Consider the following 17,911-nt stretch of genomic DNA (forward strand, 5'->3'; position numbering starts at 1 on the left):
GGTTCTAGGGTTTCATCCTCAGGGGGGCTTAGCCCTCAGAGAGACCATTAGATATTAGTGTGTGTACACAGTAACGATATCACATCGCGTGAATACCACATTGAGATCTCAGTCGTGCCATCTTGCCCTTAAAAGCGAAAATTATAAACTTTCATGAGGAAGCAGCACTGGTCTGATCGTTCAGATAGCTGATTATAGTTTTAGGGGGCTGAGACGACAAATAGGGTGGCTGAAGCCCACCTTAAAGGGTCTAGGACCGTCCCTGTAGTACAGCACTATACAGTATCTCACAGAAGTGAGTACACCCCTCACATTTTTGTAAATATTTTATTATATCTGGCCAGCGGTTTAGACATTAATGGCTGTGTGTTGAGTAATTTTGAGGGAACAGCACATTTACACTGTTATACAAGCTGTACTCTCAATACTTTACATTGTAGCAAAGTGTCATTTCTTCAGTGTGGTCACATGAAAAGATATAATAAAATATTTACAAAAATGTGAGGGGTGTACTCACTTCTGTGAGGTACTGTATATTTAATCATGTCTGGAAACTTGACAAGTGTGTTTTATTGGGGTAAATGATCTACAAGCATTTCACATATTTCTATGCACACTAATAATATGAAACTACTGTCGCTACACTACGGTTATACACATTTATTGCATTTATTTTCAATAAAACTGAAAAAGGCTTAGAAGATTCCTTATCCTGTGGCTCTCTCTAGTGGATAAAATTAATATCACAGCCTTCATCTTCCAGTTGAAATGGCTGATAGTTTAGAATTTGATTTTGGCAGGGGCTATTTGAATACAATGAATTCTATTTACACTAAGTGAAAATAGCATAATTTCTTAGGAATAGATTCTATTTACACTTTAATAATAGGAGTATTTTCTTGCAGTAATAGTAGTTTGATGCTGTTCGTACTACTTAGTGCAAATAGTGGCCAATATCTGCACCTCATTATTGTAGTAGGCTACAATAATAACGTATTGAGTGTAAATTATAAATTTCTTTTTGTAATTATTAAATGGATGCCGCCCCTACAACTAGCCTTAACCTTAACCAACATCCACACGTTATTTTCCACTTTTCGATAATTTCCTTCATTTTATTGAAAATATATGCCTTTCCGATGTGATATGGATGTGAAAAGGGATAAGAACGAGTTCGGCACAAGGCGGAATCGAACTCGGGTCCTTCGCGTCAAAACACACATGCTTTGTGCTCTACCATCTGCGCCACTGAGGCTGACCTAATGAATAACTACTAGTGCATACAAATTAAGTACTAGTCACTAGTGGAATACATACTAGTCAAAACTGAATAGTTGATTTCTCAATGACAGATCCCCATAGAAGTCAATGGCAAAAAAATTTTTTTTTTACTAGTAACAATATAATAGTTACTAGTCACTATTGAAATAAATTAAATGTTAAAACGGCTTTCCATACTGTCACTAGTTGAAATGTTAATTCTTGATATCAACAATTTGATTGTCACTAGTGACAATGTTAATTTCTGATATCTGGAAATGTATTTCTGATATCAACAATTGGGAGGGTAATTTCTGATATCTAAAATGGCTTTCTTATTAGTAACAATCACATTCATGATATCAGAAATGAACATTGTCACTAGTGACAATTAAATTGTTGATATCAAGAATAGACGTCTGTACTAGTAACCATGTGATTACTGATATCAAAAATAAAGGTTTTTACTAGTAAGAATTGTATTTCTGATATGTGAAATTGGAATTTCAACTAGTAAGAAATTAATTCTTGATATCAACAATTGATTTTGAATGGCAGCCTATGGTGACATTTAACTAGTGAAAATACAATTACAGATATCAAGAATTATAGTTTTTACTAGTTGAAAAGTAATTGTTGATATCAAGAATTAACATAGTTACTAGTGGAAATGTAATTGCTGATATCAAAAATAGTAATTGTTACTAGTAGAAATCTAATTCCTGATATCAAGAATTAACATTTTAACTAGTAAAAAATGAATTGTTGATATCAAGAATTCATATCCTGAGAATGAATAAAAGTCAAAACGGCTTGCCATACAGTGTTGGGGATAAAACATTACGTAATCAGATTACTTTTTCAAGTAACTAGTAAAGTAACGCATTACTTTTTAATTTACAAGAGAATATCTGAGTTACTTTTTCAAATAAGTAGCGCAAGTTACTTTTTTCCCCCAATTTATTGATTGACAGTTCTCCGGTCCCAATGTTGAGAGAAATCAGAAGTTACTGTAGTTCTAAAATAAATATGAATATGCATTCATTCATCTCACTCACAAAATTAAAACACAGATTCAATATTCCTCAAAATGAATAAAAATAATGCAACTCAGAATATGACGCAAACCTGCAATAATTAAATGTTAAACAACACAAATATCCTTTATGTATTTAATCCCATTTTATTAACCAATGTCTTTGCTTCTGACCTTCGATGATCCAGTTCAACCATACTAATAAGCAAAAATGACTCTAGACAATTTGTGTGTCTTTTTTTATTGCTGAAGTGTGTTGAAATTTCTTCTTCTGCATTCTACAGTACGGACGTAAATTTACTTTCCCTTCAGCCTGAGGCTTATTCGTTTCACTTTTGGTGTGAAAAGGCTTTTTTATTTTAAAAACAAACAAGCAAGCCCTTTCCAGATTTCAAAAGTAACGCAAAAGTAACGTAACGCATTACTTTCCATAAAAAAGTAACGAAGTAACGTAATTAGTTACTTTTTTATGGAGTACCGCAATATTGTAATGCATTACTTTTAAAAGTAACTTTCCCCAACACTGACGGTAGATATATATACCTATATATAAATGGAAAAACTTTTCTTGGCATTATGACATTATGTGTTGTCTCCTGTACGGCATACTGTATTCAGTAGTATTGCTGCCTATGATATCACACAATCCAGTATGCCCACTAACTAATAGAACTGGTATTATATGAATATACCGTATTTAAAACAATTATTTAAGTTGAGTAATGCAAAATTAATTGTAACATTTTTATAGCATCAGCTACTTCCTGAAAGAATGAAGATATAACTAAATAAATTGCTTTCCCTGTTTGCTAACATGTGACCAGCAGATATGGATGATAAGTCATTGGTCTTAAAAGTTGAATCTTTCAGAGAATCTTGCAGACTGGACTCATTGTTCAAACTGTTGCATCATTATCTTGCGGCTGACTTCATATGCTAAAAAGAGTGCTCCATTGGCAGGAAATGTTCGGATCATAGTTGGGGTCAAACCGGAATACAGAGGCGCCACTCCTGCAAACAAGATGGCAGAATATAACACGCTGCAATCAAAAATAAATTATTTTGTTTTATCATATGATGCAGTTATCAATCTGATCCTCATGTTGTACTATACTGATACTATTAATACTGTATCATACGAATTTTAAAATGAAACACTAACTTAAATGTTTGTTTTAATTTGGATGCATGTTGAATTTTTTCAAAAAGGCTTTAAATATTGCTATATAATAACTAGTTATTACTGCACTGTTATTCAACCCTGCTGCTTTGTGACATGTTCCCCTTTAAAACAATTTAAAGAAAATGCTTTGTCTTTCTGACTTAACCCTGTTGTATAGGGTTAAGCCTGATACAGACAAATCTGATCATTTAAGGCCTTTAAATGATCAACATGATCAAATCTCGCTGAAAAAACCTGTTGTACAAAAACTACTGCATTGTCTGATCAATAGTTTATACTTTTTTAGCAAGTAAAAGGATTTTAGCATAATTCTAAAAAAATCCCTCTTCAAGTTGTGGTAAATGTGTCTTTTTGCTGTGAAATTAGTTTTTTATTGTTATTTTATATTGTTAGTATTATTTCAAGATGAATGCTTGCTGGAATGACTTTTACAAAGAAAAAGCATGCTAAATTTTGAGCATCAAATATGATACATCAGACTTTTGAGGAAAGTTCTTGTTCACTGAATTATCATTGCATTGCATTGCAATATATGTGGCTATTATACTAGGTAACGGCAAAGTGTATTAAACAATAAGTTGAGTTTCCTTGTTCCCAGAATTGATCACTTATGAGGTTTCATGACAGACAGGATGTTGCATCCAGTATGCGTCACTAGGTTTTGAAACAAAGATAAATACTGAAATCTCACCCTCATTTCGTAAAATCCCCATAAGAGTCTTGAGGAAGCCTTCCTGTTTCCCGGCTAAAGACAGAACCTGGATGCGAGACTTCACACAGTCTATGGGGTACACAACCAACCACAGACAGGCACCGCCAAAACCACCACTGAACATCAATGGCACAACACCTGTCAGAAACACGTGGACACTGAGCAGAATTTCCTGTTTATAGAGAAGAATCATCCAAGCTTTTTTGTTTCCACAGAAGAATTAAATGAAGGAAAAGGACATTCTTTAAAATATCTTCCACACAAGAAAGAACGTCATACGGGTTTGCAGTGACATGAAGATGAGTATATGGTGACAGAATTTTGAATTTTAAATGGCCTTCCCATGGACTGACCTATGTGCTCTTTGTCTCTGCCCATGTGTTGGGCAAACATTGAGCGGCTGAATTCATATCCTCCAAAGAAACAGAAGTATCCAGGTATCTCACGGACTATAGTGGTGGTGAGACCCTGATAGAAACCCAGAGGACCATTTGTCCGTAGCACGTTTCTCACAACAGACCACACTGTGCTGAAAGAGAGAAAGGAATTTCAGCAAGATATAAACTACGGGACAACTATGATTTCGAGGTCATATTTGTCCAAGTTCAATAACATAATAGGTACTCTGAATTTAGGAACAGTAGATGGCTTCAACCAAATTCAGCCCCTTAATAAGTTCATTTGCCCAAAAATTTAAATGAGGTCATAATTTACTCACACTCATGTCATTCCAAACTTGTATGTGGAACAACCAACCAATCAATCAATAAATATTTTGAGAAACGTTTCAGTGTTTGTCCTGACCATACCATGGAAGCCAATAGTCAACAAAACATTTTGGTTACCAACATTCTTAAAAATACCTTCCTTTGAATACCAAAGAAAAATGCACATGGTAACCACATGAGGGTGAGTAATTGATGACAGATATTACAAAAACAAAGCAGGTATTTCAGGGAATTCTCAAGGTCTGTCAAAAACATGTAAATAAATTAAAAAAAAATTTGCATAAGAAAAAGAAGAGTCTATTTTAAAAAACATTTTTTTAATACATTTTTTAAATTATGACATTATTTTGATTGTCTTGTTAGCGTAACGTAAACCATTTCTCATTGGTGTGATGCATAAAAAGTTATAATGCTGTTTAAATTGAGTATGTATTTATACATCATGGTATACTTGTTATTGACTTAATTCTTATTGATATTAATAAAAAAATGAATATTTTTTATTTTCTTAATGTAAAATATTCCTTTTCTTTTTTTTTCTTTCTTTCAGTCTGGGGTGAAAAATATCCTGATTTCTGTGCCAGGTTTCAACACTTTTGAAAATATTTTGATATTGATAAATATACATTCAAATAGTTTATTTCTGACTTGAAACACATATAATCTGTACTAGAGAAGTATAAATACTGTTTAAAATACAATAATCTAAAATAAAAAATAACAAGACCTTTTCTGTCCACTGGCGATCTTGCCGAACGCCTCCATTTCATGCATGGCCTGCAGCCGACATTTAACCAGTTCAGTGGGGCATAAAGCCAAAGAGGAGAAGATAGAAGCAACAGAGCCTGAGCACGCCTTCTGAACATCACTGAAACACACAATACAGCTGATAATCACACACACTGCTGAACTTCAGGAGAGGTCGCACTGACACTGTTATAGTTTAAGTATCATTTCATGTTGAATCAAAGGTAATACGAATGACTGCATATACAGTGGGTACGGAAAGTATTCAGACCCCCTTAAATTGTTCACTCTTTGTTATATTGCAGCCATTTGCTAAAATCATTTAAGTAATTTTTTTTTCCTCATTAATGTACACACAGCACCCCATATTGACAGAAAAACACAGAATTGTTGACATTTTTGCAGATTTATTAAAAAAGAAAAACTGAAATATCACATGGTCCTAAGTATTCAGACCCTTTGCTGTGACACTCATATATTTAACTCAGGTGCTGTCCATTTCTTCTGATCATCCTTGAGATGGTTCTACACCTTCATTTGAGTCCAGCTGTGTTTGATTATACTGATTGGACTTGATTTGGAAAGCCACACACCTGTCTATATAAGACCTTACAGCTCACAGTGCATGTCAGAGCAAATGAGAATCATGAGGTCAAAGGAACTGCCTGAAGAGCTCAGAGACAGAATTGTGGCAAGGCACAGATCTGGCCAAGGTTACAAAAAAAAAATCTGCTGCACTTAAGGTTCCCTAGAGCACAGTGGCCTCCATTCCTTAAATGGAAGACGTTTGGGATGACCAGAACCCTTCTTAGAGCTGGCCGTCTGGCCAAACTGAGCTATCGGGGGAGAAGAGCCTTGGTGAGAGATGTAAAGAAGAACCCAAAGATCACTGTGGCTGAGCTCCTGAGATGCAGTCGGGAGATGGGAGAAAGTTGTAGAAAGTCAACCATCACTGCAGCCCTCCACCAGTCGGGGCTTTATGGCAGAGTGGCCCGACGGAAGCCTCTCCTCGGTGCAAGACACATGAAAGCCCGCATGGGGTTGTGAGATGGTGAGAAATAAGATTCTCTGGTCTGATGAGTCCAAGATAGAACTTTTTGGCCTTAAGCGTTTTTTCTAAGCGGTATGTGTGGAGAAAAGCAGGCACTGCTCATCACCTGTCCAATACAGTCCCAACAGTGAAGCATGGTGGTGGCAGCATCATGCTGTGGGGGTGTTTTTCAGCTGCAGGGACAGGACGACTGGTTGCAATTGAGGGAAAGATGAATGCGGCCAAGTACAGGGATATCCTGGACGAAAACCTTCTCCAGAGTGCTCAGGACCTCAGACTGGGCTGAAGGTTTACCTTCCAACAAGACAATGACCCTAAGCACACAGCTAAAATAACGAAGGAGTGGCTTCACAACAACTCTGTGACTGTTCTTAAATGGCCCAGCCAGAGCCCTGACTTAAACCCAATTGAGCATCTCTGGAGAGACCTAAAAATGGCTGTCCACCAACGTTTACCATCCAACCTGACAGAACTGGAGAGGATCTGCAAGGAGGAATGGCAGAGGATCCCCAAATCCAGGTGTGAAAAACTTGTTGCATCTTTCCCAAAAAGACTCATGGCTGTATTAGATCAAAAGGGTGCTTCTACTAAATACTGAGCAAAGGGTCTGAATACTTAGGACCATGTGATATTTCAGTTTTTCTTTTTTAATAAATCTGCAAAAATGTCAACAATTCTGTGTTTTTCTGTCAATATGGGGTGCTGTGTGTACATTAATGAGGAAAAAAAATTTACTTAAATGATTTTAGCAAATGGCTGCAATATAACAGAGTGAAAAATTTAAGGGGGTCTGAATACTTTCCGTACCCACTGTAAATCACAATATACTACCATTTCTGAAACAACAGTGACACCACACAAAAAACATAAAACTATATTTTTCTGGAGAAAATGACATTTTCAGTGCCATCATAAGAGGCGGATCTGACAACCATTGTGAGACTGATGGAGAAGATGCTGGAGGAGGAGATGACCACAGTAGATCAGCTGGTGGAGGAGAAGAGCCTGGTAGAGCTTATGGAGGAGACAACCACAGCGTAGCTGTAGACCCCTAAGAAAGAGACGGTAGAAGAGAAGCCCATAGTGGAATCGGCGGGGTGGATGAACAAGGCAGAGCCAGAGGAATGGAAATCCACGATGGAGCATGAGGAGTGGCTGACCACGGAAGAGCCGGAGAATGGGAAGGCCGGGGCAGAGATGCCTGGGCCTGAGGTTTGGGCCTCATATGCTGAGGTCCATGGTGTGCGTGGCCCCAGGCTTGGGTCAGTGGCAGGCATGGTGTTGGCTTGGGGTCCATGGCAGGTGCAAGGAATAGCTGGGAGAGCTCAAGGAGAATATCCAGGGTCTGGGGGGCCACAGGGTGGTTGTGATCCTCATCCACCTCGCCTACGGTGAATGTGGATTCGCTTAACTGTTGAGGCACGGATCTAAGTGCAGCTCTTCATTTAAACAAGAAGGCAATTCAGGATGAGGAATAATCCAAAAGGTAAACATCAATGAAACAGCTTGGCACTAACACAAAGAAAATGACTGACAATCAACAGAGGGAAGTAAGGGATATAAATACACAGGATAACTCACAAAAACATACAATGAAGATAATCAGAAACCAAAGGAACATTGGAACAAAATAAACGTCAGAATAAAGCTCCATGAACAGAAACCAAAACAGATGTGATAAAAAAAAAAAAAAATTGTTAGAAATATTATGATATAGTAAAATATCAGGTTTATAAATATCACATGGTAAGTACCATGTTAGCCTTTATATCAAAATACAATGGTATTGCCATTTTAACCCATTATTGGAATCCATTATTATTATGAGGTGACACGAAAGAAACTGTAACCCTTTATTAAACATCTAATGTTTATCCAATAAAGACAGGCGCTCTGAACATGCAGGCCGTGGATCACATGACATAGCGTCTGTAAAGGATTGAATTACATCATGCATATTGAGTGGACAAGTGAAACATAAGCACATTTAATTACTGTGCTTATTAGTATATAACATTAGTATATAACATTAACATTTCATGTGTTGAACATAGATTTTTTTCTATGTATTATTCTATGTTTTTCTCTGTATCTTTACAGTTACTCCAGCATGTGGACAAGCACTAACAAATATGGACCAAAAGGGTTTTTGGACATGATACTATCATGGTAATATCATTTTGTTTTCCATTAATGTGAATGTACAATGTACAATATCAGTCAACTATGGACACTTTTGACCCTGTGGACTCTCTTGAAAATTCCCACCACAGTATAATTTCCACCAAAAGACCAATCATATTGTGTTTAATAGCTTTTTGACGTGAAAATGACAACTTTAATATTTAAAAAATATTTGTATAAATTAAATGGCTCACTACATTGTCTTGTTAAGGCTAATTTCACAGCTAGCAATTTATGTTATCCTAAACAGAAACAATTAGGTAATATTTTCACATTTTCTTGTAATTTGCCAAAATATTCTGCTGACAATTGATATTCATGATACCATGATACCATGAATTTTGAATTTACCATGAATGTACAAGTTTGCTCTGCACCAGTGGTATATTAAAACTATTTATCATTTTTCATTAAAATGAAAAAAAAACATATACCATATCTATATATATATATATATATACTATATAGACAATATATACAGACAAACAGGACTTTTATGAAATTACATTGTAAATGCATAGACATTAATATGGAGTTGGTCCCCATGCAGCTATAACAGCTTCCACTCTTCTGGGAAGGCTTTCCACAAGATTTTGGATTGTTTCTGTGGTCATTTTGATGTTGGACGAGAAAGACATCTTGCAATCTATGTTCCAGTTCATCCCAAACATGTTAGATGGGGATGAGGTCAGGGTTATATGCGGGCCAGTCAAGTTCTTCCACACTAAACTCATTTAACCATGTCTTTATGGACCTTGCCGGAATAGAAAATAGCCTTCCCCAAACTATTCCCACAAAGTTGGAAGCATAGCTTTGTCCAAAAGTGCCTAGCCTTGAAAAACAGTCCCATACCACTATTCACTCCACCAAACTTTACAATTGGCACAATGCATTCAGGCAGGTAACGTTCTCTTGGCATCTGCCAAACCCAGACTTGCCCATCAGACGGCCAAACAGAGAAGTGTGATTCGTCACTCCACAGAACAAGTTTCCACTGCTCCAGAGTCCAGTGGTGGTGTGCTTTCCACCAATCCATCTAAAGGTTGCATTTGTACTTGGTGATGTGAAGCTTGCATGCAGCTGTTTGGCAATGGAAACCCATTCCATGAAGCTCCTGCCACACAGTTTTTGTGCTCATATTAATGCCAGTGGAAGTTTGGAACTCTTCAGCTATGAAATCAGCAGAGCATTGGCACCTTTATGCATCATGCTCCTATACGCTTCCACTTTTCAATAATACCATTTACAGTTGATTGTGGGATGAAAAACTGACTTATTACTAAAGTGGCATCCTATCACAGTACGACACTTGAATTCCCTTTGCTCTTCAGAATGAGGCACTAAACTTCAGAATTTTTTTCCACAAAAGTTTGTAAATGCAGGCTGCATGGCTAGGTGCTTTTAAAATAAAAGTTTGGTGTGGTGGAAATTATGCCACAAATTAGCCACAAAAAATGACAAATCTTTTTCACACAAAAATATAGAAATAAGTTATGTTTATTTGTTTAATTATTCATAGTTGTTATAATTCATTAGTTGTTATAATGCATTTAATAATTAATTTTTATGATGGATTTTCATAGTTTCAGTGCATGAAGTTTAACATTGAAGGGTACAATGGCATGTCTTATTCTATTTGTGGGAGTTTACTGTAATGGTACCTCACCTGAGATCTGTGCCTTGGTCCAATCCCGAAACAAAGCGGACAACATTCTGGCAGAAGCCGTAACTCATAAAGAGCACAGCGTTTTCAGCAATGTTGGCTATGAGGGCAGGTGTGGTGCCCTGATAGAGCCCTCGCAGTCCAACCTGTTTGTATACTGAGACGAAGCAGTGGACAAAGCCTCTGTACAAGCCAGGGAAAGTCTGCATTTTCACCTTGGCTGTATCGAAGGGCTGCCCGCTTAACACACACGCAATCCCACCTTACAAAGACAGAAGAGAGGAAACAGTGCAGAACATGCCTGTATGTTTTTAAATAACTGATCTTTCTTGTTTTTTACTGTAACAAAATTCCCTTCATAATGCAAAATTTGTGTAAATCAGACAGGTGGAAAATACAGCACATTGTATTATAGCAGCTTGTCAAAATTACTCTGATAAAAATGGTGATTTTTAAATATTATATATATATATATATATATATATATATATATACAGTGGGTACGGAAAGTATTCAGACCCCTTTAAATTTTTCAGTCTTTGTTATATTGCAGCCATTTGCTAAAATCATTTAAGTTAATTTTTTTCCCTCATTAATGTACACACAACACCCCATATTGACAGAAAAACACAGAATTGTTGACATTTTTGCAGATTTATTAAAAAAGAAAAACTGAAATATCACATGGTCCTAAGTATTCAGACCCTTTGCTGTGACACTCATATATTTAACTCAGGTGCTGTCCATTTCTTCTGATCATCCTTGAGATGGTTCTACAAAATATATAAATAACACTTCTGGATCCGACATGCATATAAAGCCCCCCATATATTACAGCTGTTAATTTAGACACAGGAAATGAATAATACAAGGCTGTTACCACATGCTCCAGCTGACAGATCAATGATGGCTTGCATGACAGGATGTGGAGCCATTGTTAAATTCTTCTATTTTGCATCACTTTCTGGAAAGTGCAGGACAAAAGGTTTTGCTCAGATTCACCCATATTAACTCACATTTACAATAGTATATACACATGCAGAATTGATTAAGCTGAACAGTGATTCCAACTTTGCTAATGTATCACTTTTTTGATGTAACCTAACCGGTCAAACAGGTTTTGAAAAATGTCTACAAATGTTCACGATTCAGTCCGACTTAATCAGAGAGTTCACTCACAAACTGAATAGTTTGCAGTGGCTTCTCACAATGTGACAGGAAACTTTATAAGGCAGCAAACAACAAGAACAATATATCATCACACAACATTCACAAAGAAAGCATTGCCATTGTTTTTCTATGTAAACATGTGACAGATTGACGTCTTTTACCATACGTGCTAAAGTCTGGCATCTTTTGTAACCGCACATAAAACAGGTCTAGGAGTCTCTAGACAAGGGGTCTCCAACCCTGATCCTGGTGAGCTACGGTCCAGAAGATTTCAGCTCCAACCCCAATCAAACACACGTGAACCAGCTAATCAAGGTGTTCAGGGTTACCCGAGTATCAAATTAAACATAATCCAATAGTCTTTTTAAAAATGATCCAAAATCATTTTCACTGTGTACTGGTTGAAGGCTAGACATGCTCCTGCAATGTACTTCCAAAAATATATAGGACTAGTGCAAATACCATGATACATATAAAAAAAGAAGAAGAAGGAAAAACAGGTATACCCTGGTCCCACACTTCCAAACGTTCATATAGTGGCTTACAGTAGCACAAAAAATGAAATAAAATTTAAAAAATGACCATAACCCATCACAGAACATTACATAAGTTTATTGCCTATGTAAGAAGAGGGTATTTATATCTGACCTGTGAGCTCTCTATTAATAGTCTTAATCTTTAAACCAGATTTAGAGGGAATCCTCCCAGAGTGGTCAAGAGTCCATTTGAGCCCAACACTGACCATCTGAACCTCCTTATGTGCCAACATTCACATGCCAAGATCAGAATGTCTCAGCAACATTAAACTCAGCTACTGCAATCTCACATATGTTCTGCATGATCACACAGAGCAGGTATTCTCACACTTACCGCCCCTTCTTCTGGATCACTGACTGTCCTGGCAGCAGACACTTCTACAGACTGTATCCAATCATGTACTTGGTTCAAGTGCCTCGAAACAAACCGTCATGTAAAAGAAGTATTCTTACTACTGACGCAAAACACTCCTGAACCCGGTACTAACATTCACACTTCCTCGATCACCACCACAGGCGTGTACAGGCCACACAGGTAGGGCAGGGGTGTGTAGGGAGCGGGGGCTTCCTGGAACTATGTGCCCTGGAAATAACAGAAGGCGGCCGTGTTGCTTTCATATCCTGCAGAAGTTGTTGACTCAACACCAAGATTGTGACACAAGGTCACTTCATCATTCATTTGAGCACAATACATTTCATGGACACTGAGGTATTTTAACCACTAGATGACAGAATAGCCTTGAGTATAGTGCCATCTACCTGAACCTCCTGCTGCTGTGAAAAACACTGGTTTTCAGAGTCCTTAGACTGTATGAGAGATACCTAAGCATCCAAACTATGTACAGATTACATGCGGTCATGAATTCTTACAAACATTTTATGCAGGTACAGTATGGCCTATTGATATTAATGTAAGAATAAAATTGCCCTTGCACACAAAGTTTAGTTTCTTTAATGTAAAAATCATTCAAACCAATAGAATTATTTAATCATGTATTGATATTACATAATATTAAATTCATTTTTCTTTTTTTTTTGCATATATTAAGTAATATATTGCAAATAAGTGTATTTTGTATTTATAATAAATACACCAAAATAAACAGATAATATGTCTTGTCCGCATTTGGTTCCCCCTTTTTGATCTTTTGATCCAGATCAAAAGCAAAAAGAGAATATAAATCCATATATATCCAATATATCCAGTTGTATTAGCATTAAAGAGATCTTTATTCGTAAAGTTATTGGTCTGTGATCAACGAAAACATCTTGGTTAATTAACGCAATTAAGTGTTTTCATAACATCCAAACGTGAAAGTTTGTTTACTAATTTTTAAAGGACGAAAACACCGCTTGTTTCGCTTTCAAAAGCGCGCCTGTGATTGGCTGTCGGCATTGCCGTCAATCATGTACGTAGGCGGCGTCAGGTGACACATGATAGTGAGTTCCAGTAAGCGCACTGTGAGTTTTAGTACACAGACATTCAACAAGCGACAGCGACAGGTCTATCACATAATACTGGACTGGATTACAAAACTTTATAACAACACCCATCTAATGCCGTTCTACCACATTGTGACTTTGAAGTCGTTTCCAATGTAATTAAGTCAGTTTAAAGTAACTGTATTTTCTTTCTGTTTGTTCTTTCGCGTTTCACGTCATATTTTCTTTTGACAATCATATGTGACATTTTAAGACACAAACAGTATTGCTGGTACCATGGCTGACGCAGCCCAAAACCAGATGGTCGAGATCGACCCGGATTTCGAGCCGCTCTCCAGACCCCGCTCCTGTACTTGGCCGCTGCCGCGTCCGGAGTTCCCCAACCCCGCCGCCGCCGACTCCAACACATCGTCCCCGGCTCCGTCCGTCAAGCAGGAGCCCTCCAGCAACACGGACTTTATCAACAACCTCAGTTTGCTGGAAGAGAATGAGGACTTCCCTGATCAGAAGCCTCTCGTGTTGTGCGGCGATTTCCAGTGCCAGGAGAACTGCATCCACCAGCAGCAAATCCCGAGTCACCAGCAACAGGTGCCCGTGCTGTCCTCTCCGGTGGCCGCCGCCGCTGCAGCCGCTCAGCGCAAAAGCAGCTCGTCCAGACGCAACGCCTGGGGGAATATGTCATACGCGGATCTGATTACCAAAGCCATCGAGGGCTCCCCTGAAAAACGGCTCACCTTGTCTCAGATCTACGACTGGATGGTGAAAAACGTCCCTTATTTTAAGGACAAGGGGGATAGTAACAGCTCCGCTGGTTGGAAGGTATTTATGTTTTCAGTTTTGGTCTGTACGCTCAGTTGCGCCTTGTGGTTTGGGTTTTTACGCCAACCAGTTCAACTTCTGTAAACGCGTCTTGGGTTACCAAGGCTCTCATTCAGTTGCGCTCCCATCCAGCTGTTAAGAAAACAAAAACGCGTCTTGTGTGAACGTCCCCATGACATGAGAACTTTTGGGGTTTGCGCAGTTGGTATTGATTCTTGCTGTCCTGAGTTTCAGGGGGTGATTACTCTGTATCTCTCCACTTATTGTTTTAGGATTGTCATGGGATTGTCAATGGTCTCCATTCATAGGACAGATGATTGCTTCTCATTACAGGCAGCACATGGCGAGGTGGTGCAGTGCAGTCAATAGATCAAGTGCTGACCCATGTCACATGACAGGTCCCGAGTAACAAGTGTTTTATAGATACAGCCTGCTTCCAGCAAATACTCTTAGATCTTTCCACATTTCCAGGCAGAACTTGTTGGAGTTGAAGTTAGGACAGGGAAAAAAATTTGGACCCAGACCCCCTAAGTGCCAGACCACTACAAAAGCCGCTAAAGATCTGGTCACGTTAGCAACATTTTGCGGGATGAAAGGTGATTTGTTTATTTTCAATAATGTAGTGAAGTCTGAACTAAGCTCAGACAGATGTCACTTAAACCAAACAGCTTTCTGTTAGTTAACACATCAAACTCATGCAACTAACTTTAACCCGGTATTTCTCCGGGTAAGAATTATGCAGACCAAGACAAGACCCCTCAAGGCCCAGATTCAGACCTAGAGTAGCATTGAGAAAATGCAGCATTTATCCAATACATTCATGAAAATTCTAAACTATTTAAGTATTTTTGCCGAATTGGTGGCTAGTATTAATTTGTATGAATCTCATTTGTACTTTTACATACAATCTGCCCACTGACGGATAGATTTAGGGACGGACCTTCATACTTTTTTCTAAAATCTGTACATGTTCGTACAAATCACATTGCACAAATTCAAACAAAATCGCCACCTCGTAACTAAAATAGTTGTTTTCTTGTCAGATCTGGTTGAATTTATTGCAATATTCTTTAATCAAGAGAATCAGATTTGTTTTTTTCCAAAAACAGAAATTCCAATATCGTAAACAGATTTTATATTAATTGTTTTGATTAACTGAATAAGTATTGTCAATTTAAAAAAAAGAAGCTTAAATGGAATAAATAATGTTTTTAAGGTCATGAAAAGACACCACACAGTCTAGAGGTTGAGTTTTTTTCCCTCCTGAGGTTGAGTCTTCATTCACTCAAAGTAGAGTTCAACATAAGTGTGATCCATAAGACTGAGCTCTGGTCATGTTTATGTCATGAAGATCGACTGCTCTGCTAGATCAAACACTAGCAGAAGATACGTGGATCCCAATAAATCAGTTTGGGTGACACTTTGTCTTACGTTGTTGTACCACCGGTATGCCTGAACCACCCTGGCAACCGGAGAAACAGGAAAACAGTGCTTTTATATCCATGGAAACCTCTTCATTAAGTGGGTCCAAAGTTGTGTTGTTAGGTGTAGTGCATCATCACACTGCACGCTATTAATATACACAGGATTAACTGTCAATACCCCTCTTATGTTTGCCAAGTATGCAAGCATGGCGGTCTACGCATACAAGGAAAGATCCGCTCCACCCTCTGATTTATTGTGTGTCTGTGTGCCAGCATTCCACAGTTGCTTTTGTGCATCCGTTGGTGAGGCATTGATGACTGAATGCATTTGGAAAAGGGTGCGTTTTACCTCTCTTATCTCTGAAGACACAAAATTCTTAGTAGCACAGGCAGCACTCAGCGGCTTTCCCACTCTTATCGGAAGCACATCTGATAAACCCAATGTCAATGTCTGTGTGTGTTTGTGTTGAGGTTGTAAAACTGATATGATCTGTGCGGTGATTGGATGCTCAGTACATGTGACTCATAATGGGGCAATGTTTTTGAGAACCACAGGAAATTTCCCGCAGGAACTGTTCAATTTTATTCTGATCTCATAAACAATGTGGCGCTGGTAATGATCAGTTAAAGGGTCCCTCGGGGGCACAGCTTCTATCACTCCAAACCAATATGTTGAAAGGAAGGAAAGGCTTGTTGAAAATCATTGGCTTTGAGTTGTTTTAAGTTATCTGTAACGACCAGACACATACATCATTTAATCTTGAGGCTGTTTTGTTGGCAAATGGCTGATATCGATTAATGTTCATTTAAGATTTCTATTTAATTTTTTTAAAATTATATATAAGATATTAGCAGTAGTGGTAGTAGTTGTAGTAGTAGTAGTAGTAGTATATATATATATATAAATATATATTTAAAAATGTAAAAAATATATAAATAATATAATAATAATACATTAAGAATAATAACACTTTAAAAATATTTTTTTCTCTTTAATTAATTAAGGGACTGCAAGGTTTATTTGTATTGCATATACCTTGAAATTAAATAGAGAAATCATAAAACATGATTTACATAAAACTTATGAAAAACTTTCTCTTTTACATTAATATGAATTTTAATCCAAAATCTTGATGCTGGAGAAAAATGTAACTTTAAACTCTAAGCTGTAACATGTTGGCAGGCATCTTTCTCCAGGAAGTCAGTTCACTTTCGGGGAAGACACAGGGGCTCAGGCACTTTGCTTTTTGCCAGCTTTGTTTTCTCCAGAGAGCTTGTAGTCACACAGAGAAAAAAGCAAGGGTGAGAGGGGGAGAAATCTATCAGCGCTGCTCCAGAGAATTGAATATTTGACAGCCCCCAACACCCCTCAGTCAACCCTCAGTGCTGAATCATCTGGCTAAATTGTCAGTTTGTGAAGCAGAGAAGAGCTCTGTATTGCTGCAGTCTGGGCTTCAGTCCAGAGGATAAAGTAACTCTTTTTGACAAAGTAACTTTCAGTTTAATGTCACACCTCCAAAGGGTGAATTCTTGAAGCCAGGTTACCGTACTTGTGTCACCCTTTATTCTGTTCTCACAATCCACTAAAAACCAGTGTCAGTTACGCTAGCGCACAAATGTATTTTTCTAACAAGATGTTCACGAACTTTGGCATGTGAAATTTACATGGTAACAAATGTGCTTAAAGACTAACTGAGAATTGGTTAAATGGTGACATTGGTTGTTTAGTGTAGGGAAACAGAAAACAGTTCAAAGGAAACTAAGCGAACACCGGACGCTAAATACACATTCCTCGATGGCAAGTTGAGATAAATCTTACATTTACTGACTCTTAAGCTTCAGTTAAATCAATGTTTTTTCACTGTTGTTCAGTTTGGTTACTGAACAAAACTGATATATATATATATATATATATATATATATATATATATATATATATATATATATATATATAT

General features: G+C 37.5%; 2 protein-coding genes across 3 annotated transcripts in view; one reads left to right on the forward strand and one right to left on the reverse strand.

Annotated features, from left to right (window-relative positions):
* Positions 1 to 2,826: 2,826 nt before the first annotated feature.
* Positions 2,827 to 12,731, reverse strand: LOC107561472 (mitochondrial ornithine transporter 1-like). 2 transcript variants are annotated; one of them, XM_016245928.1, is made up of 7 exons: positions 12,605 to 12,731; positions 11,445 to 11,528; positions 10,568 to 10,826; positions 5,647 to 5,787; positions 4,545 to 4,720; positions 4,171 to 4,329; positions 2,827 to 3,307 (listed from the first exon to the last, which is right to left on the reverse strand). In XM_016245928.1, exons 2-7 carry the CDS (start codon positions 11,497 to 11,499, stop codon positions 3,186 to 3,188), a joined length of 912 nt encoding a protein of 303 aa, XP_016101414.1. In that variant the 5' UTR covers positions 11,500 to 11,528; positions 12,605 to 12,731; the 3' UTR covers positions 2,827 to 3,185. The 2 variants fall into 2 exon arrangements, with proteins under 2 accessions (XP_016101414.1, XP_016101413.1); XM_016245927.1 differs by lacking the exon at positions 12,605 to 12,731 and having other exon boundaries at positions 11,445 to 11,659.
* Positions 12,732 to 13,703: 972 nt separating this feature from the next.
* The window catches only part of LOC107561479 (forkhead box protein O1-A-like), a 43,390-nt gene continuing 39,182 nt past the window's right edge, over positions 13,704 to 17,911 (forward strand). Inside the window, exon 1 of the mRNA XM_016245934.1 lies at positions 13,704 to 14,532. Coding sequence (XP_016101420.1) covers positions 13,990 to 14,532 — 543 coding nt within the window. The 5' untranslated portion in view covers positions 13,704 to 13,989. The remainder of the gene's footprint in view (positions 14,533 to 17,911) is intronic.

The sequence above is a fragment of the Sinocyclocheilus grahami genome, unplaced genomic scaffold (genome assembly GCF_001515645.1).
Source record: "Sinocyclocheilus grahami isolate Dianchi unplaced genomic scaffold, SAMN03320097.WGS_v1.1 scaffold774.1, whole genome shotgun sequence".
NCBI lineage: Eukaryota > Metazoa > Chordata > Actinopteri > Cypriniformes > Cyprinidae > Sinocyclocheilus > Sinocyclocheilus grahami.

What these genes read in the sequence shown, in the direction of transcription:
- LOC107561472 (XM_016245928.1), bottom strand. Translation starts at nt 11,499, where the DNA reads ATGGCTCCACATCCTGTCATGCAAGCCATCATTGATCTGTCAGCTGGA. An exon ending in ATCGCCAGTGGACAGAAAAG is followed by an intron (nt 4,721 to 5,646) that starts GTCTTGTTATTT and finishes TCTCTCTTTCAG; the next exon opens with CACAGTGTGGTCTGTTGTGA. An exon ending in GGGGATTTTACGAAATGAGG is followed by an intron (nt 3,308 to 4,170) that starts GTGAGATTTCAG and finishes TCTTGTTTGCAG; the next exon opens with GAGTGGCGCCTCTGTATTCC.